The sequence below is a fragment of the Mercenaria mercenaria genome, chromosome 9 (assembly GCF_021730395.1).
Source record: "Mercenaria mercenaria strain notata chromosome 9, MADL_Memer_1, whole genome shotgun sequence".
In the NCBI taxonomy this organism is placed as follows: domain Eukaryota; kingdom Metazoa; phylum Mollusca; class Bivalvia; order Venerida; family Veneridae; genus Mercenaria; species Mercenaria mercenaria.
Genome location: NC_069369.1, coordinates 36,884,803 through 36,908,846, shown reverse-complemented (window position 1 = coordinate 36,908,846; position 24,044 = coordinate 36,884,803). Strand labels below are relative to the sequence as shown.

At 35.5% G+C, this 24,044-nt stretch overlaps 1 protein-coding gene across 1 annotated transcript; it reads right to left on the bottom strand.

Annotated features, from left to right (window-relative positions):
- Window positions 1-218: 218 nt before the first annotated feature.
- LOC123546964 (ribonuclease P protein subunit p30-like) lies at window positions 219-22,407 on the bottom strand. Its single transcript, XM_045333659.2, has 11 exons — window positions 22,296-22,407; window positions 18,151-18,230; window positions 17,390-17,446; window positions 15,739-15,813; window positions 14,503-14,568; window positions 5,816-5,905; window positions 4,909-5,025; window positions 4,656-4,685; window positions 4,153-4,190; window positions 2,349-2,428; window positions 219-1,350 (listed from the first exon to the last, which is right to left on the bottom strand). The coding sequence occupies exons 1-11, from the start codon at window positions 22,372-22,374 to the stop codon at window positions 1,100-1,102; spliced, it is 963 nt and encodes a 320-aa protein (XP_045189594.2). The 5' UTR covers window positions 22,375-22,407; the 3' UTR covers window positions 219-1,099.
- Window positions 22,408-24,044: the final 1,637 nt, after the last annotated feature.

The following is a 24,044-nucleotide window of genomic DNA, read 5'->3' as shown; positions in this document are numbered from 1 at the left end:
CTTTTTAGTTTTTGGAGCAGAAAAATAATTGATACAAAAATGGATAAAGGGTGTAGAAATACATGGCAGGGCTGTTCAGGTTGTTGATTTTAAATTGTGCACCATAACTTCTGAAGGTACAAGCTGTAACGAGATTGTCAATTCATCATGTTTTGAAAGCCATCAGACTGGTATAATGATGGTCAACAGTTCTGTTTTCAAATAAACAAGTCATCTGATAATTTTTTAAAATCTGTTTTAACAAATTTCATTGGTAGTACATGATTATAATAACATTTTAGTTACATTTCATTTTCAACAAGAAGAATGGCTATAGATCAACTTCTGTAAATGAGGTGCGACTTGCACCTTCTAGGTGTTTCCTGAGTGTATTCTCTCAACTTAAGTGTAAAGTCATACCTTTGTGCTTTAATTAAGTGGATTTACATGTATAGTACTTGTACAAGTGTATTATAATAATTATGATAGTAAATTGGTTAAATTTCTTTAGTCATTAAATAAATATCCAACAGGAATCATAAATATGAATATTTGAGCTGTGCCAAGAGAAAACCAACATGGTGGCTTTGCGACCAGCATGGATCCAGACCAGCCTGCGCAGTCTGGTCAGGATCCATGCTGTTCGCTAACAGTTTCTCTAATCGCAATAGGCTTTGGAAGCGAACAGCATGGATCCTGACCAGACTGAGCGGATGCGCAGGCTGGTCTGAATCCATGCCGGTTGCAAAGCCACTATGTTGGTTTTCTCATGGCGCTAGAAATTGCAACAAATAAGACAAGTTTACACAAGGTAAACAATGTCTGTATTTTGACAGACCTCATAAGTTTTCCACTTCATTTACAAATTGCTACAAATAAGACTAGGTAAAGACTGTCCATTATAACCAACATAACTGACTGTATTCTAGCTGATTTTGCCTTCATTTATAAATTGCTGCAATTTGCACTGATTCCAAAAGTCTGTCGGTGGTAATTGGATTTTGGAACTACCCAGCAGCTGTTTATTTGTTATGTATATGTATACATATTTAAGGTGTCTCTCTGCCTTCACGCTTTTTTCACTTTTGGTGTGTCCATTGCCATTTTCAATGTTTTTTTGTCAAGTTCCTACCAGTTTAATTTTCTTTACCGCTGGTTCATTAACATCACTAGATGCATCATCATCATCATCTGATGATGATGAATCAGTAGTATGTAGGTTATTAGTATTTTCACTTTTACCATTTACAATGTCATCTACATTATGTTTCACCGTAACGTCACATTTGTCGACAATCCACGAATCTTCTCTTGGTAGATCGGAGGCTTTCTCCACCTTAACTGTACCTTTACTGTAGACCTTTCTTCCCTCTGTAAATATGGAGAAAAAATATATATGCAGCTTTATCAATTTGGAACAATAAAACTGCTGAAAGACATTGGCAATTACATCTGCAAGACATCCACATCTTGATATAAACTACATTCATCCTGTTTTACCCAAACAAAAAGATTTAGAATAAAAGTTGAACCATAGTCCTCCCTTTTAGTTTCTTAAAATTTTCTACTGAAGGTTGATTTACACATATTATAATAATCTGTTACTGGTTGTAGATGCAGATGGAAATATCCGGTTCAAGGGTAACTTTTTGTGCTAACGAGGCTCTGCCGATTTACCCTAAGAGCCAGATATTCCCATCTGCATCTACCACCAGTGGTAAAATATTTTTCTTGCATACAGTAGTGTACAAATTATAGAACAAATAAAGCAAAACAAGATGTGCCACGCCATGAGAAAACCAACATAGTGGGTTTGCAACAAGCATGGATCCAGACCAGCCTGCGCATCCGCGCAGTCTGGTCAGGATCCATGCTGTTCGCTAACAGTTTCTCCAATTCCAATAGGCTTTAAAAGCGAACTGGTCGCAAACCCACTATGTTGGTTTTCTCATGGCACGGCTCAAATACTTTCTTTGTATAAGTCTTTCTTACAGTAGTGTATTTAAACAAAGCACTGGAAATTAATGTCTGTAAACAGAAATGACATCATAACAGTTCAAACAAAGTCATATGATCTTTGACCTCTAAGTGTGACCTTGAAGTGAACCATCCAAAACATGCGCTCTGCACGTCATTTCGATGTGGGGAACATTTGTGTCAAGTTTTTTTGAAATCCTTTAAGGGATTCAAGAGTTACAGAGCGGACAAGAAATTGTTAACGAAGGGACAGACAGACACCGGTGTCATAACATAATATGTCCCTTCGTATAATAAGTATGTCAAGGTCAACCTCTTCTGGAGATATTCTTCCACATCCACTAAATTTACTGTTCAGTCAAAATGCAGTACTCCAGAATTATTTTACAAACCTGAGTGACAGACAACAGTTCTACAGTTCTTCATGACAGCATCCTTGGCTTGGTTCTCATTCAGATTCAACAATAAACCTCTACATTTGGTTAAGAAAACTAAAAAAATAGATATGACAACCTGACTGACAAATATGGGCATTCTATGTGATGAGTAATTATAATAATAATCATCATGTTGGGAGGGTCTCAACTGGTACCAGATGAGTTGCCTAGAGTGGAGTGAAATCTTATGAAAAAACACTACTGACCGAGTTTGGTGAACACATAAGTCATTTAAAGGAAAATGTTTATAATTGACAATGGATGCCCTGGAAGCCCACCTAGACTAATAACTCACTGCCAGTCTTTTAGCAATGGTAAGCTTCAAATAATGTAGGTACTAGACAATAGTCAATAATACAAACTAATTCTCTGCTGTTGCATTAGTATTGCCTAAAGTAGCAAATAACCTTTACTTTTTTTCAATTTTCCTTCAAGTATAATGAAGATGTCTTAAATAATTATAATAATAATACCACAGTAAAACCATTATTAAGCAGAAAGTCAACAGGGGAATATATCTAGATGTTTACAGTAGGTGGCTGTTTAACAAGAGCTGTCACAGGAGACGGCGCGTTCGACTATTTCGATGCTGGATAGTGAAACTGGGCACATCTGAGGAAACTAGAGCTGTCACTGGAGTGTTTAATGACTCCAATTGTGGATGATGATATTGCACAATAGCCTGAGTCTATGTCAAAAATATCAACTTAAAGTAATAAGAGAGGTAAAGATAAAATGTATCAAAACACTATATAAGTATATCCTAAGCAAAAAGGGGCATAATTCATTAAATATTGGTGCCAGAGTTATGCAGCTTGTGTCAAATAGTGTGGGTGATGATGTTGAACAACTATTTTAAGTTTGAATCAAATCCATTCAGTAATAACAGAGACAGAGTGAAAGTGCATCAAAACTTTAACCTAAAATTCTAAGTAAAACGGGGGAATAATTAATGAAAAATTGGGACCAGAGTTATGCACCTTGTGTCATATGGTGTGGGTGATGATGTTGAACAACTATTTTAAGTCTGAATCAAATCCATTCAGTAATAACAGAGACAGAGTGAAAGTGCATCAAAACTTTAAACCTAAAATTCTAAGTAAAAAGGGGAAATAATTCATGAAAAATTGGTCCCAGAGTTATGCACTTGTGTCATATGATAAGGGTAATGATGTTGAACAATTGTTTAAGTTTGAATCAGATCCATTCAGTAATAACAGAGACAGAGTGAAAGTGCACCAAAACTTTAACCTGAAATTCTAAGTAAAAAGGGGGAATAATTCATGAAAAAATGGTGCCAGAGTTATGCACCTTGTGTCATATGATGTGGGTGACGATGTTGAACAACTATTTTAAGTTTGAATCAAATCCATTCAAAAATAACAGAGATAGAGTGAAAGTGCATCAAAACTTTAACCTGAAAATCTAAGTGAAAAGGGGGATAATTCATGAAATATTGGTGCCAGAGTTATGGCCCTTATGTCAGATGATGTGGATGATGATGAGGAATAAGTATTTCAAGTCTGAATCAAATTCATCAAGTAATTACAGAGATAAGTTGAAAAAAGAGAAAGTGCACCAAAACTTTAACCAAGGTGGGGACGCAGAAAGACGCCGACGCTGGGGCGAGTAGGATAGCTCTCCTTATACTTCGTATAGTCAAGCTAAAAATGAAGTTAAAACTAAAATTCAGTATAAGAAGTACGCTTCAAAGCTCTCACTGTTTTGTTCAATCTTGAAACAGTAAAAAAAAGGATACAAATTTGCGACATCGTATGGTCCCCTCATTTCAATAGCCTGGAAGAGAAACAAAATAATATTTCTTTTCACAGTTCAATACAGTAAGATGAGACATATCTGAAAACATTACAGTCACAGACTGACATCAAAGTCAGTGCAAAACAGTTTGGATTTTAGAATCTGACTGGTTGTTTCTGTGAAGCGGACTTAGGATGCCATTGAAAAAATTAATTCCCAAATATTTCATAATCGTTTAAAATCAGTAATTTCATACACCAACAAAAACATTTGAAATTTTGGCAGAAATTTAAATACTGTATATGTCAATGAAATCAAATGATTTCACGGAGTTTAATGTTTATTTCAAAGTAAAATTGAAATAATGAATTCAAAAGCAAAAAAAAAAAAATAAAAAATTAATGTTTCTCTGACAAAAAAAAAGCATGCACAGTGTGCAAGATTTTTAAATGATACCATAAAGAAATAAGTTACACAACAATCAACACGACTCTAGATACTTGCCTTTTCACAGCCACTTGTAAGTATTACATTCTGAAATAAGAAAAACAGCTCTTCAGTTTCAATATATCAATACATATGTACAGTGAAACCTGTGTAAATTATCACCTCTATTAAGCATGCACTTATCTTAAGCAGCCACATTTGTTACTCCCCATTTCTAAACTTTCGGAGCAAATTACCGGTAACCTGTATTAACCTTCACCCTTCGCTAAATTTCTAAAATAGACTGGTCCATCTTTCATAATTCTCTTACCTTGCCTTTACACCAGAAAATGAGTTTTTGTGCATTAGAGATGAAATATTGTCTGTATGTAGCATCCCTGATAGCTGGACTGTACTGCAGTTCAAACTGTATTCCTCTCTCTATAGCCTGAAATATATGTAAAATAAAAACAGTCAAAATTTGGTATCTTTAATTTGCTTACTGGTATCTCAAAAGAAAATTGAGCCGCACCATGGGAAAACCAACATAGCGGCTTTGCGACCAGCATGGATCCAGACCAGCCTGCGCATCTGGTCAGGATCCATGCTGTTCGCTAACAGTTTCTCTAATTGCAATAGGTATTAATAGCGAACAGCATGGATCCTGACCAGACTGCGCGGATGCGCAGGCTGGTCTGGATCCATGCTGGTCGCAAAGCCACTATGTTGGTTTTCTCATGGCACGGCTCAAATGGTTAAGTTCCTGCAAAATTTATTTAGAAGTATTTTAGCTTAGTAAATTTAAAATTCCTGTCAGTCTGAGGGACTCTACATACAGGGTGTGTATGAGATTCCTTGTATTCATTCACTGTTAGGTAATTTATTCTGTATTGAAAATAGCTCTAATAAAATTTTTCATCTCAAATTTGCGATTTAGCATGTGAGAAAACACATTGCTGTTTCGTCCAGAAAAACAACCAGCTGGTTTTGAACCCACATCAGAGATGGACAAGTGTTCCAAACCAACTGAACACTCGCCCCTAAGACTCCAAGCTGAAACCTTTCATTTGTTTCAACACTACTCAGTGAGCATATCTCCCTTAATAGTGCTCAATGAATAATCTTCACTGACCATTTTTAAATTTTAAACATATCTACAGAATGTCAAAAAGAGACGCATGTATATTTTTTAGGTGTTCCAATTAAGGTATACATACTAATCCTGCTACTTTACTTACAAGAGAAAGTGTAGGTCGCTTGATCTTCATAACAAATTTCTCTGTTACATCTATTGTAATTATATCCACATTCAGGTCTTTGCAGGCTTGCTAGAATATAAATCAAACACTTGGAAATCATGAACATTTATATAGGACTTAACAAAATGATTTTAAAGGTTAGTAATAAAACCAATATGAGCCACGCCATGAGAAAACCAACATACCAGCATCCGCGCAGTCTGGTCAGGATCCATGCTGTTCGCTTTTAAAGCCTATTGGAATTGGAGAAACTGTTAGCAAACAGCATGGATCCTGACCAGACTGCACGGATGTGCAGGCTGGTCTGGATCCATGCTGGTCGCAAACCCACTATGTTGGTTTTCTCATGGCATGGCTCAATTATTAAGAAGACCCTTTGGAAGCATAGAATGCAACCAAGCAAAATAATAGCAGACTCGGTTTGATTGAGTCTGTTCATGAGAGGTAATGGAAAAGTGCAACAACCATCACACATCCTAGCACTGGCTTATGCATAATTCTAATATATCTATATTGAATGGACTCCATGATCCCAAAGGAAAATATAACAACACTTTATCAAAATAAGGGGAAACTTTTTATGGCCACCACATGGCACTTAAAAATTGCTGTTGCAAAATCTATAAGCCCAAATCCTTTGGAAGCATAGAATGCAACCAAGCAAAATAACACACCCATCCCTCTAAGTCAAGAGATGAGAAAAATGCTCGGGTTATTCAGAGTTCTGAGAGATGCAAACGCAGAAAATGTTATGAAAATGGCCGCAGACTATGAATTGCTCGAGTCCGTCCTGAGGAGTGAGAGGCGCTTCACTGTACTATGAAATCCCTATGGGTTTTTTTCAGCAATGACCATTTTCATGAATTATAAAGATCAATTACACTGGATATGAAATAGGGATGGCAACGAATAGCATTTTTGGATTCGAATACTAGGTCAACCTTCTGAACGAATATTCGAATATTCGGTCATCAATTGATCAAAAATCAACTAATATCATACCCTAAGGGGGTAAGGGACAGTAGATTTGAAAATTCCACCAATCTGCGCTGATACCAGTGCGAAAAAAATATAGTCTACTTTCTTTAAACAAGAGGGCCATGATGACCCTGTATCGCTCACCTGAGTACCATTGCTCAAAATGATATGATCAAGTTTTGACATAGAGCACATAGGCATACACATTAAATATCATCAGGATAAACATTTTCTTTTAACAGTCCCTTTTGACCTAGTCAGGGCCAATTTCCATACCAAGTTTGAGGGTCCTAGGCTCAAATGCTGCATTTTTGTACTAACATGACTATTCCCTACCATGGAAAACTTGAATAACATTTAAAACCAATAGGAGAGATCGCCCTGACGTCACGCATCAACACCTGTTTATCTGGCGGTGGGCAAAACAAAATGTTTTTACATTGTTTGTGTATGGATCAGAATTTTCAATTTTAAATAACTTTTTCGTTCATATATGGATTTTTAAAATTTAAAAAGTTTTGAAATGCTTACGATTTTCATATTTTCTTATTCAAATATTTTTTGAAAATGAATAACCATTTTAAATGACATTTGATTTTAATAGCGGCGTAGCAATGTTCCAAACTTTTAGAAAAAAACACTGTAAGTTAAGCGTTCATAATTAATCCATTTTATATCAAAATAATATTTAAAAGTTATCAATAAATTGCTTGTTTTATATTCTTTCCATTGATCAAAAAATTATTGATATCATTTGTGTTTTAAGAAAGTTTAAGCCGTTAGAAAAACATCACTGTTAACAGAAAAACAGGAACGCTCGGCGTCTGACCACCCGATCTTTGTTTTATCAGTTCTAAAAATAGAATATACAACGAATTTGTATACAAACACAATCTCTCCTATCTCATCAGATGCTGCTGAGTTATATTCATTTAAATAAAATAAAGGGAGGTAATTTATCATAAATTCAGTCAAAAGTTATCTACCCTGATTGTCCGAGTCCATCTGATGGCACAAATGACTTTACAAATCAGTATCTTCATTGGTTACTGAGATACACCCATTTTAATTTGAAACAAAGGGAGGTAATTTGACATAAAATCAGTCCAAAGCTATCTACCCTGATTGCCTCAGTCCAACTAATGACAATAATGAAATGTATCGTTCAAACCATAAATGAAGTCTCTATATGGCTGCAAAAGCCAAAATAACAAGTTTTGGACCTTTAAGGGGCCATAACTCTGGGAACCCATGATGGAATCTGGCCAATTCAAGAAAGGAACCAAGATCTTGTGGTGATACAAGTTGTGTGCAAGTTTGGTTAAAATCAAATCATAAATGAAGCTGCTATTGTGCAGACAAGGTCAAAATAGCTAATTTTGGCTCTTTCAGGGGCCATAACTCTAGAACCCATTATGGGATCTGGCCGGTTCAAGAAAGGAACCGAGATCTTATGGTGACACAAGTTTTGTGCAAGTTTGATTAAATTCAAATCATAAATGAAGCTGCTATTGTGCAGACAAGGTCAAAATAGCTAATTCTGGCCCTTTCAGGGGCCATCACTCTGGAACCCATAAAAGAATCTAGCCAGTTCAAGAAAGGAACCAAGATCTTATGGTGATACAAGTTTTGTGCAAGTTTGGTAAAAATCAAATCATAAATAAAGCTGCTATTGTGCAGACAAGGTCAAAATAGCTAATTCTGGCCCTTTCAGGGGCCACAACTCTGGAACCCATAAAGGGATCTGGCCAGTTCAAGAAAGGAACAGAGATCTTATGGTGATAGAAGTTGTGTGCAAGTTTGGTTAAAATAAAATCATAAATGAAACCACTATCGTGCAGACAAGAAATTGTTGACAGATGAACGGACGCACGGGCTGACGATGGACGACGGACGAAGGGTGATTACAAAAGCTCACCTTGTCACTATGTGACAGGTGAGCTAAAAATGTACACGGGCCAAATACATAACTGGCCCCTGCCACTTTTATCAGCGACATGCATTAATTCTACTTTCATTTACACCGGAAGTAATTCAGACATTGACGAATTAAAACTGAAAAATCGTTCTCATAGCTTGTTCATCTTTTGCAGTATAAAATATTCGTTATTTGCCTTCATATACATATAATTTATATAGGATTTATTTATTTCTTACAGGGATGTAGCCCTCGCGTAAGTGAGGTTTCTCCACACATATTACACGTAACTGACTTCTTATCAGATGATTGCGTGAAATACTTCAAAACGGCAGATTTTGAGAGGGTGGGGGAGTCTAATATGGGTAATATAAAGAAACAAGAGGACCATGATGGTCCTGAATCGCTCACCTCTTCCCACATGACCCAGTTTTGAGTATGACATCGTTTTTGACCAACTTTCATGAAGATCCCATGAAAAATGTGACCTCTAGAGTGGTCACAAGGTTTTTCTATTTTTAGACCTACTGACCTAGTTTTTGAAGGCACGTGACCCAGTTTCGAACTTGACCTAGATATCATCAAGATGAACATTCTGACCAACTTTCATAAAGATCCCATGAAAAATGTGACCTCTAGAGTGGTCACAAGGTTTTTCTATTTTTAGACCTACTGACCTAGTTTTTGAAGGCACGTGACCCAGTTTCGAACTTGACCTAGATATCATCAAGATGAACATTCTGACCAACTTTCATGAAGATCCCATGAAAAATGTGACCTCTAGAGTGGTCACAAGGTTTTTCTATTTTTAGACCTACTGACCTAGTTTTTGAAGGCACGTGACCAAGTTTCGAACTCGACCTAGATATCATCAAGATGAACATTCTGACCAACTTTCATAAAGATCCCATGAAAAATGTGACCTCTAGAGTGGTCACAAGGTTTTTCTATTTTTAGACCTACTGACCTAGTTTTTGACCGCACGTAACCCAGTTTCGAAGTTGACCTAGATATCATCAGGATGAACATTCTGACCAACTTTCATGAAGATCCCATGAAAAATGTGACCTCTAGAGTGGTCACAAGGTTTTTCTATTTTTAGACCTACTGACCTAGTTTTTGACCGCACGTGACCCAGTTTCGAACTTCACCTAGATATCATCAAGATGAACATTCTGACCAACTTTCATGAAGATCCCATGAAAAATGTGACCTCTAGAGTGGTCACAAGGTTTTTCTATTTTTAGACCTACTGACCTAGTTTTTGACTGCACGTGACCCAGTTTCGAACTTGACCTAGATATCATCAAGATGAACATTCTGACCAACTTTCATGAAGATCCCATGAAAAATGTGACCTCTAAAGTGGTCACAAGGTTTTTCTATTTTTAGACCTACTGACCTAGTTTTTGAAGGCACGTGACCCAGTTTCAAATTTGACCTAGATATCATCAAGATGAACATTCTGACCAACTTTCATAAAGATCCCATGAAAAATGTGACCTCTAGAGTGGTCACAAGGTTTTTCTATTTTTAGACCTACTGACCTAGTTTTTGACTCCACGTGACCCAGTTTCGAACTTGACCTAGATATCATCAAGATGAACATTCTCACCAACTTTCATGAAGATCCCATGAAAAATGTGACCTCTAGAGTGGTCACAAGGTTTTTCTATTTTTAGACCTACTGACCTAGTTTTTGACCGCACATGACCCAGTTTCGAACTTCACCTAGATATCATCAAGATGAACATTCTGACCAACTTTCATGAAGATCCCATGAAAAATGTGACCTCTAGAGTGGTCACAAGGTTTTTCTATTTTTAGACCTACTTACCTAGTTTTTGAACGCACGTGACCCAGTTTCGAACTTGACCTAGATATCATCAAGATGAACATTCTGACCAACTTTCATGAAGATCCCATGAAAAATGTGACCTCTAGAGTGGTCACAAGGTTTTTCTATTTTTAGACCTACTGACCTAGTTTTTGACTGCACGTGACCCAGTTTCAAACTTGGTCTAGACATCATCAAGATGAACATTCTGACCAACTTTCATGAAGATCACATGAAAAATGTGACCTCTAGAGTGGTCACAAGGTTTTTCTATTTTTAGACCTACTGACCTAGTTTTTGAAGGCACGTGACCCAGTTTCGAACTTGACCTAGATATCATCAAGATGAACATTCTGACCAATTTTCATAAAGATCCCATGAAAAATGTGACCTCTAGAGTGGTCACAAGCAAAAAGTTTACGGACGCACGGACGCACGGACGGACGCACGGATGGACGACGGACGACGGACACTGCGCGATCACAAAAGCTCACCTTGTCACTTTGTGACAGGTGAGCTAAAAATATTTGGTTTAACTTTGAAAACTGCGTATTGAAAAAAAAAAGTTAACCATACAAAATGCATTTATTCGTCATTTCAATCAGACAATCTGATTTACGTAAAACAAAAATTATATGCATCCCATTTGACTTGTTTTCTCCACTTTTCTGCATTTTTCTTTACTCAAATACACTCGACTTTGATTTAAATCTGAGTAATTAGTTCAAGTGATGTCTGATCATTTTTAATTACAGGTGGTTCGCACCTACCAAAAACAAGGTGAGTTGTAACGGACTTAATCAATTTGTGACCATAAAATTTTTCTAAAGGTAAGCAATTAGCGGTATTAACTACAGGGTACACTGTCATCACCATAGCCATGTACAATCTCGGCATGCTAATATACAAAATGACACGTCTGACAACGACAGATTCTGAAGCCATTTTCATGTGAATTTATAATGAAAGAGGGTTTTGGCAAATTAAATAAAAAAAAATTTGTTCTTTCTTTTGGCTTTTATTTTCTTATGATTTTATATTTTTTCTAGGGATGGGAATGAATATTCGGATATTAGAATATTTGAAAATCAGCCAAATATTCGAATATGAAAATCAAATTCGACTAGAAATTGCTTTTGTAAAAAAGCGCATGTCTCCCCCAGTGCAAAGTCCTATAGGCAAGAAGTCTATAGGGGTCAGGAGCGAAAGTCAAAGAGACACCGATGGTTGGCTGCAATAGGAATCATCTACTTGGCATGTCCAGTCATCCCGCTAAATTTCAACACTCTTGGCCTAATGGTTCTCAAGTCACTGTTCAAGCTCCTGTGACCTTGATCTTTGATCAAGTGACCTCAAAATAAATAGGGGTCATCTACTCTGCATGTCCAATCACCCTATTAAGTTTCAACATTCTAGGTCAAGTGGTTCTCAAGTTATTTTCCAGAAATGATTTTACATGACCAGGCCCCTGTGACCTTGACCTTTAATAGACTGATTCCAAAATCAATAGGGGTCATCTACTCTGCATGTTCAATCATCCTATGAAGTTTCAACATTCTGGGTCAAGTGGTTCTCAAGTTATTGATCGGAAATTGTTTTCCATGTTCAGGCTCCTGAGACCTTGACCTTTAACAGAGTGACCCCAAAATCGATAGGGGTCATTTACTATGCATGAACAATCATCCTATGAAGTTTCAACATTCTGGGTCGAGAGGTACTCAAGTTATTGATTGGAAACAGTTTTCCATGTTCAGGCCCCTGTGACCTTGACCTTTAACGGAGTGACCCCAAAATTGTTAGGGGTCATCTACTCTGCGTGACCAATCATCCTATTAAGTTTCAACATTCTGGGTCAAGTGATTCTCAAGTTACTGACCGGAAATGATTTTCAATGTTCAGGCCCCTGTGACCTTGACATTTAACAGAGTGACCCCAAAATCAATAGGGGTCATCTACTGTGCGTGTACAATCATCCTATGAAGTTTCAACATTCTGGGTCAAGTGGTACTCAAGTTATTGATCGGAAATGGTTTTCAATGTTCAGGCCCCTGTGACCTTGACCTTTAATGGAATGACCCCAAAATCAATAGGGGTCATCTACTTTGCATGTACAATCACCCTATGAAGTTTCAACATTCTGGGTCAAGTGTTTCACTAGTTATTGATCGGAAATGGTTTTCAATGTTCAGGCCCCTGTGACCTTGACCTTTGACAGAGTGACCCCAAAATCAATAGGGGTCATCTACTCTTCATGACCAATCATCCTATGAAGTTTCAACATTCTGGGTCAAGTGGTTCACTAGTTATTGATCGGAAATGGTTTTCAATGTTCAGGCTCCTGTGACCTTGACCTTTGACAGAGTGACCCCAAAATCAATAGGGTCATCTACTCTTCATGACCAATCATCCTATAAAGTTTCAACGTCCAGGCCCCTGTGACCTTGACCTTTGACGGAGTGACCCCAAAAACAATAGGGGTCATCTACTCTTCATGACCAATCATCCTATGAAGTTTCAACATTCTGGGTCAAGTGGTTCACTAGTTATTGATCGGAAATGGTTTTCAATGTTCAGGCCCCTGTGACCTTGACCTTTGACGGAGTGACCCCAAAAACAATACGGGTCGTCTACTCCTGCAGCCCTACAACCCTATGAAGTTTGAAGGTTCTAGGTCAAATGGTTCATAAATCAGTGTATACTAAGTATAGTTTATTTAGGGCAATATAAGCATGCTAATTTTTCAGAATAAAACCATTTGTTCTGTCGTGTTTGTTATCGTATATCAAAAGATGTCCAATTAACAAGAAAAATGCAATGCATAATTGACAGGGGCTACCGTTACGGATTAACAGTTTGCAACAGGTGTAAATGTGATGCATGTCAAAAAATGGTCCAATTAACAAGAAAATTGCAAAGCATAATTGACAGGGGTCATCATTACGGATTAACAGTTTGCACCAGGCGTAAATGTGATATCTTTTTATCTTTTGTTCATTTTTATTGGCGCCTGTTTAATGTAACAAATTTTTAGATTTTTTTTGAAAACAATACCAACTTTGTAGATATTGGCAACCTGTTTGCAAAATTTTGTATAACATTTCATACCGTCTCATCCAAAGCGCCCGGGCAATCAGCCGTATTTGAAATAAATTCTGAAGTAGTTTATAATAAAATCAAGAAATAATATATGATCATGTTGAAGGAGGTTTAAGATTGCCTTCGTTAAGTTTGTCGGCTTTTTACACGCCGATTGAAAATTTTCAAAATGACGGCGGAAATACAACAGCGCGACACGTGCTTAAACTGGACGACCTGCTATTTTTAGATAAAGTTGCAATAGTCTAAATTTTAATCGTTTTGAATATTTTTTCTAAAAATCTGAATTTGTTAAATATGGTCATGATTATACTCACAGTGTCGGAAATAAAACACTAGGGTCGGCGGGTCTAACTAGGTAGGGTCGGGTTACCCGAAACAAACATTTTTAGGCTTTATTATGTACGATGATTCCAAACATGCCGAATATTCGAATATATTCGAATATGGCAAACCGAATATTCGAATACTGATTTCAGTATTCGTTCCCATCCCTATCTTTTCCTGAATATTCGAATAGTGAAACAATAATCGAATATTCGTTGCCATCCCTAATATGAAATCAAATATATACAAAAGTGTAAAACTTCCATTTATTTCATTTTTACGATATGCAATCCTGGAATTTACATACCAACTAAAATGCCTTTTAGCCAAAGCCATGAAATGCTTTTCCAAATATATTAAAATTAAATGATTTCAGAGTATACATACAATAAAAATAGGCTGTTACTTCTTTCAGTGTACCAACAAAATTTTTAAAAATTACAAATCTGGTGACTAGTCACTTGTAAATTTAATTAATTAAAAATGTGTCATTAAAAGTCAATTACTTACAGCAAATGTTTTCTCGCATAAAGGTTGAACTGCAATTATGTCATAACACTGCGCTTCTTCAGTATTCTAAAATACAAATTAAACAATGTAATAGTGACCAATATCTTATGAAGTTCTTGAGGAAAAATTTATTTTTAATGTGCAGCGCTTGATCTTACACCAAAGAAAAGTTACAGCACAATCAGTGCTGCCAACAGCAAGCAGTCACATGACCTATAGCAATGCCAGTAAACAGACACATGACCTTTCACACCAACAGCAAACAGTCACATGACCTATGACACTGCCAGTCAACAGTCACATGACCTTTGACAATGCCAATAAACAGCCACATGACCTTTGACAATGCCAGTAAACAGCCATATGACCTTTGACAATGCCAGTAAACAGCCACATGACCTTTGACAATACTAGAAAACAGTCACATGACCTTTGACAATGCCAGAAAACAGTCACATGACCTTTGACAAAGCCAGAAAGCAGACATATGACCTACGACACTGGCAGTAAACAATCACATGAGCTATGACACTGCCTGCAGACAGTCACTTGACCTGTGACACTGCCAATACAGTCACATGACCACTGACCTGTGACCTGTGACATCACTGCTGAGAGGTCAGATGACATTACTTTTCATTAAACATAGAAATTTAAAATGGAAGGAATGCCTGACATAAAGTTGATTTAATATGAAAGCCATCCTTCAGCCATTCATAACATAATTCTTAAAATTTGTCCGCTCTTGAATAAAACATTGCAGTTTGAAGTTGAAGAAGGTGTTTTATCAATGAGGAAGCCATTTTATTGTTTCAAGACACATCAATTATACACTGTTGAATTATGTATTTAGCAAAATATCCTTTTAAATGTTTTAATTTCTACAGTTTCCTAAAATTAAGATGTAATGAACAACATTTTTCATTATAGATGGAAAAAGCAGATATTATTTTGCAGATAATTCAAAAATAGATACCTAAAATATACTAAATCTTCATTTTTGTTTTATGTAGTTATGGAGACAAAATGGCTGCCATTTTTTACCAATTATGTAAATGTTTATACAGAATACTCTAATTTTAAGCCAATTGTGTAAAACTGTTTAATTTAAGAAGGCCTAGCAGACAGATGTACCATTAAAACAAATTTTTGCCTTTCCATCTTAAAACATCAAAACTGATATATCTGATATATAACTGATATAAGTTAAATTTCAAAATATATAAAAGTACTTACCAGAAAATGAGCCTGTGTCACATCCGAATGTACTGTTGAGATTCTGGTGAGAACTTTGAATGGTTTCTTTGATGGCTGAAAATTTAAGAAATTTATTCAATATGAATTACTAATAAATACTACAGAACATCGAGAGCTGTCTAATGACAGCGCACTGAACTGTTTGAAGCCCTCCACCTAATACTAACTTACATACAAAAGCTTTAGCAACATTTTCTAAGTTGAAAAAGGAGCATACTTTTGCTAAAATGTAAGCCAGAGTTATGAAACTTGCCAAGGGAGGTCATCCTGTGATGCCAAAGACATGGGGAGAATCTGAAAACATTTGGTCAAGTAATTCCTGAAAATATGCTTACATACAAACATTTCTATGATAAAAAGGGGCATAATTTTGATAAAACAAGAACTAGAGTTATGTAACTTGCACCATGAGGTCAATTTATGATGTTAAAGATGTGTGGAAAATCAAAAAAAAAATTTGTCATGTAATTCAAAAGAAACAGATTTACATGCAAAACGGTCACAAAATTTCTGTTTAAAAGGGGCATAATCATAATAAAATGAATGACAATGTTATCTTATGATACCAAAGACATGTATTAAGCTTAAAAGCATTTGGCTTGAGAAATCTGCTTATATGTAAAACTTTAACCTGAAATTCTAACTTAAAAGGGGGAATACTTTAAACAAAATAAAATCTAGAGTTATGTTACTTGTCCTTGGAGGTAATCTCATGATGCTGAAGACATGTGTGAAGTTTGAAAGCATTTAGCCTTGTAGTTTCTGAGAAAAACTGCTTACATTCAAAACTTTAATCTTTTGTGATGCTAACACCAACAAAGGGGTTATTACAAAAGCTCTACTATACATATAATAAATGGCAAGGTTAAATCCCGATGTTTTCATGATACTAGAAAAAATACATATTACAGAGGAATACTGATTGCTACAGAAAGTTTATATTAAATTAATTTCAAGCCTGGCCATAAAAAAACCCCAGATCAAATCACACATGTGACAAAGAAATTAGAAGCAGACTTAACTGAAAAAAAGTAATGTTTTTGTTTTTGAAATTGATTGGGCTAGCAAGTTCAAAGACAGGGTGGTCAATATTAGCTGAATTTAATGGTTAAAGCCAGAAGGTAGATGGGTGCTGGTGTTCTTGTATGTTGTAAATAGACTGATGTTCAAACAGATATAATGCAGGGATCCTCTGGTTTCCTGGAGCTTACTGGTTACTCTGCATAGAATAATTATCCTGACTAGGTTGGTAAAGCCTAACTTAAAATGTCACATTTACTTGCACCTAAGGCAGATTTCCTTACACCTATGACAAATTTACTTATATCTACTGGAAATTTACTTCCACCTATGACAGATTAACATATTTTTAACATGACAAATTTACTTTTAAGTCTTTAATACAACTATGGAAAGGTTATTTACATTAATGAAACAAGTCCTTACAACTATGGCAGATATTCTTACACCTGTCATAGATTTACTTACATCCATAACAGGTTAATTTACATGTATTATAGAGTTACTTACACTGTCAACATATCTAATTTTGCCTATGACTTAATATACTTATGGCAAATTTACTTATACCTATGATATATTCACTAACACCTATGGCAAATTTACTTACCCCTAGGACTGTTCTTATTTCCTCTTCACTTGGTTTCACGTCTTTTGGAGGCTTAACCTGAAAAACACATCAATAATTTGGACAGAACACAAAATTTAAATACATTTTTTTCTGCATGCATTTTGAAATACTTCACTATTTGATAAAGAATTAACATAAGTTTTTCAACACCCTTTCAGTACTGTAAAGTAGTGATCTTTGTTAACCTAATCAATGCACCCGATTCCATACCTGTCCTCCACAAATAAATGTCAACTTCCCCACATAATTCAGAGGTAGAGGACCAACGACATTGGAAATATTAGAAAAAAAATGCCTTTAATTGCACTGGCCTCATCCAGGAATCAGAAATCAAAACCCCTTGAAGTTGTGTGTCCTATCTATTGAGCTAACCAGACTACACTGCACTTAAATCTCAACTGACTACAATTATATCACTGTGGAAGTGTATAATTTAGTGTGTGTGTGTGTTCTGGTTTAACGTCTTTTTCAACAATTTTTCAGTCATATAAACGACTGTGTGTACTTGTAGCAGTGAGCACAATGGCCAACTTTATAGTGCTGCCTCACTGGAATATCACGCCGTAGACACGTGGCATGATACCCCACCCAGTCATATTATACCGACACCGGGCTGACCAGTCCTATCAATATCCACTTAATGCTGAGCACCAAGCGAGGACGTTACTAGTACCATTTTTTATGTTTTTGGGTATAATTTAGTATTCTAGTAATTACAACAATGCTGAAAAGTAACTTACCTTTTCATCTGACTTCTTTTTCTTCTTTGGCACTAACAATTCATTGACCTGGTTGTTTATTGCCACTACTTCATATCCCACTGCAAATATGATCAGAAAAGCTTTACAATATATATACAAATACAGTGACAAAATTCACATGTAAAAACTGAATGTTGCATTTTTTTCACATTAGTAAAACATAATAATAAGTTAAGTGTTTTGGACTAATTACAGAAATGTTTATTTTGTGTTCATTATTTAATATTGTGGAACCCTCCAAAATGAATGACCTAGGAAGCATTGAACAGAAAAGAAAAAAAATTTCAGAAGTTTCATGACAAGTTATTTTCAACAGAAAAAAAACTTACTTTAGACCAAGATGATTCAATTTTAAAGGTTATGCCTTTGTAGTTATTCTGATTTAGATGAGTCCTATAGTTCCAGTCTATTACCAACTTCTTGGTTCTACTTATCAAATACTTCTTTCATAACTTGTACTGTGAAATCATTAATATTCGTGGGGGACTAATTTTCGTGGATTTCGTGGCTGAGTCAATCCATGAAATTTAATCCCAACGAACAAGAAAAATTCCCATTCATTTTATCTTCAAAAGTTGAAATCCACAATTCATATCCCCACGAAATTCTGTTTTGACCAAAACCACGAAATTTCATGCCCACAAAATTAAATGATTTTACAGTGTTCAAATAAACTTGCAAGGCATCTGTGATGAACTGCTGTTGGATCCGGCTACCATAAGTTAACTGACATTATTTTCATTTTTTTGAGAGATGTCTGCATCCATTAAGTTATGGCATAACCGCATTTGTTTACCTAACACGTGTGTCAAGTGACAATATCTGCCCAATGACTCTCCTGAGAAACTGATGACATCATGCGAAGTTCGTAGCACATGGTAATTTTTGAATATATACATGATCAACATTTTTTATATTTTTCAATCAGTTGAATTATTACATACATGTCAAGTTCCCTGGACAATTTTCCAGGAGATTTCAGTTGAAAATCCAGGAGGTTTTATCGACCAGCATTTTTTAGGAAATTTTTGGTCGAATATATAACTGTAAAACAGATTAGATCTAAATCATTTTCCTTTCTGACTTGATCAACTTATTTGGGCAATGGTTTGAGCGGTTGTAACTTGCATTTTAAAACATTTTTTTGTTTAAAGTATTGATTTCAATTCATTTAATTATTATCATTTAATAAGCAGAGGAATTGGTGAAATTTATTTTAAACACTTTTATTTAATATACAGTATCCAGTGAACAATCTGCAGGTTTTTTGACATTCCTAGAATTTTAGCACATGAGCAGTAGCTAAAATAGATTGGCAATAAATCTATTTCACCATTTTAAATTTATATAGTATTAACCTTTAGCCTGCTGGCGGCAAGTGATTCTGCCTTTGCGACCAGTGCAGACAAAGGTCAGTCTGCACATCCCTGCAGGCTGATCATGGTCTTCACTGTTCGCTATTCAGTCAGTAAATTTTTAGTGAACACCCCTTCGAATAATAAACGGTATTGCCCAAATTGAATGATGGACCAGTCCATTTTAGAAATTTAGCAGGCTAAGGGTTAAAAAGTATTTTTTACTCAATAAAAATAAACAGAAAATACAAAATCATGTAACTGTTAAAATTTTTTTGAACCTATTTCATAGTTGTATCAGTGGTAAAGATTGCCATCACACCAATAAAGGTCGGCTCTTTTATCTATTCAAATGTATCCCTAAATATCTTTTCCCACCTAAATCATCCATAAATAAGCTCCTGTCTTTATCATATTAATGTAAACTTATCACTTGCCAATTAACAGATTCTAACAAGAGCTGTCAGTTGACAGCACACTCCACTATTCTCAGTGCTTGATAGTATAATATAAGCTATGAGTAAAACTTTAACATTACAAATATAAGCATATTCTAAGTCAAAAAGGGGCCATAATTCAGTCAAAATGCTTGACAGAGTTGTCTGCTCCTGTTTACAGACTGGTGTCATGATGGTAAACAAGTTGCAAAATATGAAAGTAATATCTCAATGGACTTTGAAAATATTTGCGGTGGTACGCAAACTTTAACATTAAAATAAGCATATTCTAAGTCAAAAAGGGGCCATAATTCAGTCAAAATACTTGATAGAGTTGTCTGCTCCTGTTTACAGACTGAGGTCATGATGGTAAACAAGTATGCAAAATATGAAAGCAATATCTCAATGGACTTTGAAAATATTTGGGGTGGTATGCAAACTTTAACATTTGTGAGACGCTAACGCTTACACCGATGCCGGGGCGAGTAGGATAGCTCCCCTATTCTTTGAACAGTCGAGCATAAAAAAGCCCATACACACACCTGTTTGCAGTATGTCATCAGAGCGTGACCTTGTTAAACTTTTATCGAGAGCGTGATAAAGTACGTCAGCCACAGTGTGTAACGATTCATGAAAGCGTAGAGCTGGCATACTAAAGGTATATGCTTTTATGGAAAAATGATTTTCCGGGAGATATTTAAGTTTTCCGTACATACGGGAAAGTGGGTCTGAATCCGGGAAACTTGACATGTATGTTATTAATATAAGCATCTTCACTAAAGTTCATAAAAACATACCTTAGAAAGTTTAGATTCACAAAAAATCCATAAGTAATGATTATAAACCATTCATTTGTTGAGTACCTTGATCATGTGACAATTGAAACGGTGGGCAAAATATTGCAAACACGGGTACCCATTTGCAATTTATGTGTATAACTTGAGAAAATTGTGTTTAATGGTTAATTTTGTGCCAGACCAAAAGAAAAATTGATAAAGAATATATTAAATGGTCGAGTCTGTGGTATTTGAATTGATGAATTCATAGCATGACAGCTTCCTGGCACAATTTTTGTTAAGGTTCATTTCAGCTCAGAGATGTGTAACAGCAAATTTAACATCTCTGAAGCTAATTTTTTTTAGCTGAACTGCTGTTGTCTGAATAATTTAAACCATTAAAATCATGACAGTACTGCAAAAAAGTGTATGTGGAAGTTCTATATCTGACTTGTAATTTTTTGACGGCGGACTAGTGCATTTTTTCATTCCCTTTCTGAACAGACAAGCATACAATTTCAGGTATGAATTGGGAAAAAGGAATAACTTAGAAACGCTGTTGCTTAAAGTTAGAAGAGGTGATAAAATAATTAATGTTAAACCCGCCGGGGGCCTCTAGATTGCTGCAGTTTAGGAAAAATCATACACTTGCTTCTAAATTTAGCATCATATTCTGCGTTCTGATTGGCTCTTGGTCTCGGTCTCGCATGAATTTGCACATGGTAACTGGTCCAATAGAAACTGGAAACATGAACAATTCTCGCAAATTTTTGGACAAATTTGTTGTAACTAAAACTTCGGCCGCTGACAAAAAATTAGAGTCAACAGTCAATCAAAAAAGAAAGTCAAAAGGACAGTTTAAGAAATCATGAGTACGATTCAAAACGCGACAGAACGTTTCAAGAGTCTTGATTTTCTGAATTCAGCTCGCTTGCACGAGCAACATTTAGGGCATGGCATTTTGTTATGCTGTATCTGCATGTTTCCCAGCCTCGCGGATGCGACTTCAGTCTTGTAAATAGGCAAAAGTGTTGATAGCTTATTGTTTGTCACAATTACAGCAATGCTCTGAAATATGTTTGCTTTTGTTGCTAGCTACTGATCATTGTCCAAATGCTTTCAAAGTTAAAAATCCGGATCATAAGTGAATTTTGACTACGGGCAAGTGGATTTTTAAGTCTCATTTGTCCATGGACAAGTAAAAAATATTGAGAATTCCACATTCCTGGTCTTAACACGGATTACTTGAAAGGAATACCACTAACATTTATTAATCAACAATCATTATTGACTCTATCGTTTATAATCATTTAGCACCTGAAGTGTAAAATTAAACAGGTAGAATACATTAATTGATGTAGAAGACGACTACCAGAACTCAAGAAGATTCTACAAGACCAATACAAGTACCAATACAAGAATATTTCCGAAATATCATTTATCCGAAATATATGTAAATTATGAAGCTTCAGCAACACATTAAATGCGGGAAAAAAAGTTATGACAGTTTGTTGAAAATATTTCTAAGATATAAATATGCAATTAAACGTAATAACATTGTTGTGCCATTTTCAGCTTTTGAAGGAGTGCCGTTCTTTCACACAGCGGCAAGTTGAGGTCCATGGGCGCGGCCATTTTGTTGGTGTATACTATGCGCACGGGCGGCGGCTGTCATAGATTTTAACTAACCCGGCTGTGTCATGCTTATCGGATCTCATTCATGAAATTTTAAGGCGGTAAAATGCTTTATACTGAGATTCTGTGGTATTGATGCCTTGGTTTTCTTTAAAAAAAGAAAATTGATTCAAAACTCCTATGTTCCAGATGCACCGACTTCAGTTAAAAATTTGTTCTGAAAATTATGTAATTTAAATCTGACTTTGTCTTTCCAATTCGAACATGAATGACATGTAATGGGCCTGGGTAATGATCAGTGTGTATCATGGTCGATGTGTACAACTTTATTGCCAGTAGGCCAAGCTCTGTAATTTCTGCAACAAACAACGGTTGACGCGCAGACCGGTAAGAGACCATATGACGTCAATTACGACGTCAAGTTGCTGCATGAAATGAAACCAAGCATATTTTCCATCAATACATTTCAAGGAACATGTAAGAATGAAAACAATCAAGGTCTTCTTGTGGTTTAACATCTAATTTGCCACATTTCAGAGCTAAGATGCTCAGGAATTGTACCACATGTGAAATATATAGGAATGATTACAGGCAAAAGGATAAAGTGTACCATTGTAATAGTTTTAGGGTCATTAAGTCTACAAATAAATGAGAACAATGCCATTATCGAAGGAAATTAAAGTTTGAATAGCCTGAAATAAAGGTATTGCATATGGTTTAAATAAAACTAATATGGAACAGGATGAAAATGTTCTTTTTTATTTTAGAGGTAAAATTGTCTGCGTGTTGAGTATATACAAAACATCAGTATTAATTGCAAGTATAAGATAGTATCATTCTATTCATATTTTATTATTCTAACAAGTCTGTGTAATATAAAATTGAAAAATATGTCAAAGAAAACTTGCAAAAGCAGTACCTCAAACACAGCCAGAGAGTCATACATCGCAAAATAGGCAAGCAACAAATAGAAACTGTATCGGAAAAATATAGCAAACGGGTTGCTTCAAAAATCCAACAGCAAGTACATCTCAATTATATGCAAAACACAAAAATGGGCGAGGATGGGATGTATGGGAAAGTGGAAAAAAGCAATGATGAACCTCAAAATAATGTACATTATATTTCTTAAATTTTAATTGCAATCAAATTTACCGGTAAAAAGCATTCAGTGGACCACTGGTGATTAAATCACTTGTCCAACTTGCCCAGCTTGTAATAGATTTCATACAGACAAGTGAAATTTCACCATAATTTACTATATTACAATTACATGGACAAGCAGGTGAAAAACGGACAAGTAATTCAAAATCAGATTTCGCCACCCTTGAGCTGCATTTATTTAAAGGTCCTTATGTTTCGTTTTGATTAAGGCCAATAATTATATATAGAGTAAATGTTCAACACTTTCATTTACAATTCATTTCCCTGTGTTCTGTAAAATATATCTACGTCCTTTAGTGTTGATTAATTTATTTTTGTTACGTTAATAGTATTTTGTTCATGATTAAAAGTCTTATAATTTCCTATGTAATACATAAAAACTTGAAATAGTATAAAATTTTCACCGTTGAAAATTTAACACAATTTTTTCAACTGATACATAAAAACAAATTATCTACATCAATACAAATTACCTTTTTGAAAAATCAAGTCTATTAAATCCATAA

Coding starts and splice junctions, on each gene's coding strand:
- LOC123546964 (XM_045333659.2), bottom strand. CDS start 22,374: ATGGCCGCGCCCATGGACCTCAACTTGCCGCTGTGTGAAAGAACGGCA. Junction 14,569..15,738: donor TGACACAGGCTCATTTTCTG/GTAAGTACTTTT, acceptor TTTGTATTTTAG/AATACTGAAGAAGCGCAGTG. Junction 5,026..5,815: donor AGCGACCTACACTTTCTCTT/GTAAGTAAAGTA, acceptor CATATATTTCAG/GCTATAGAGAGAGGAATACA.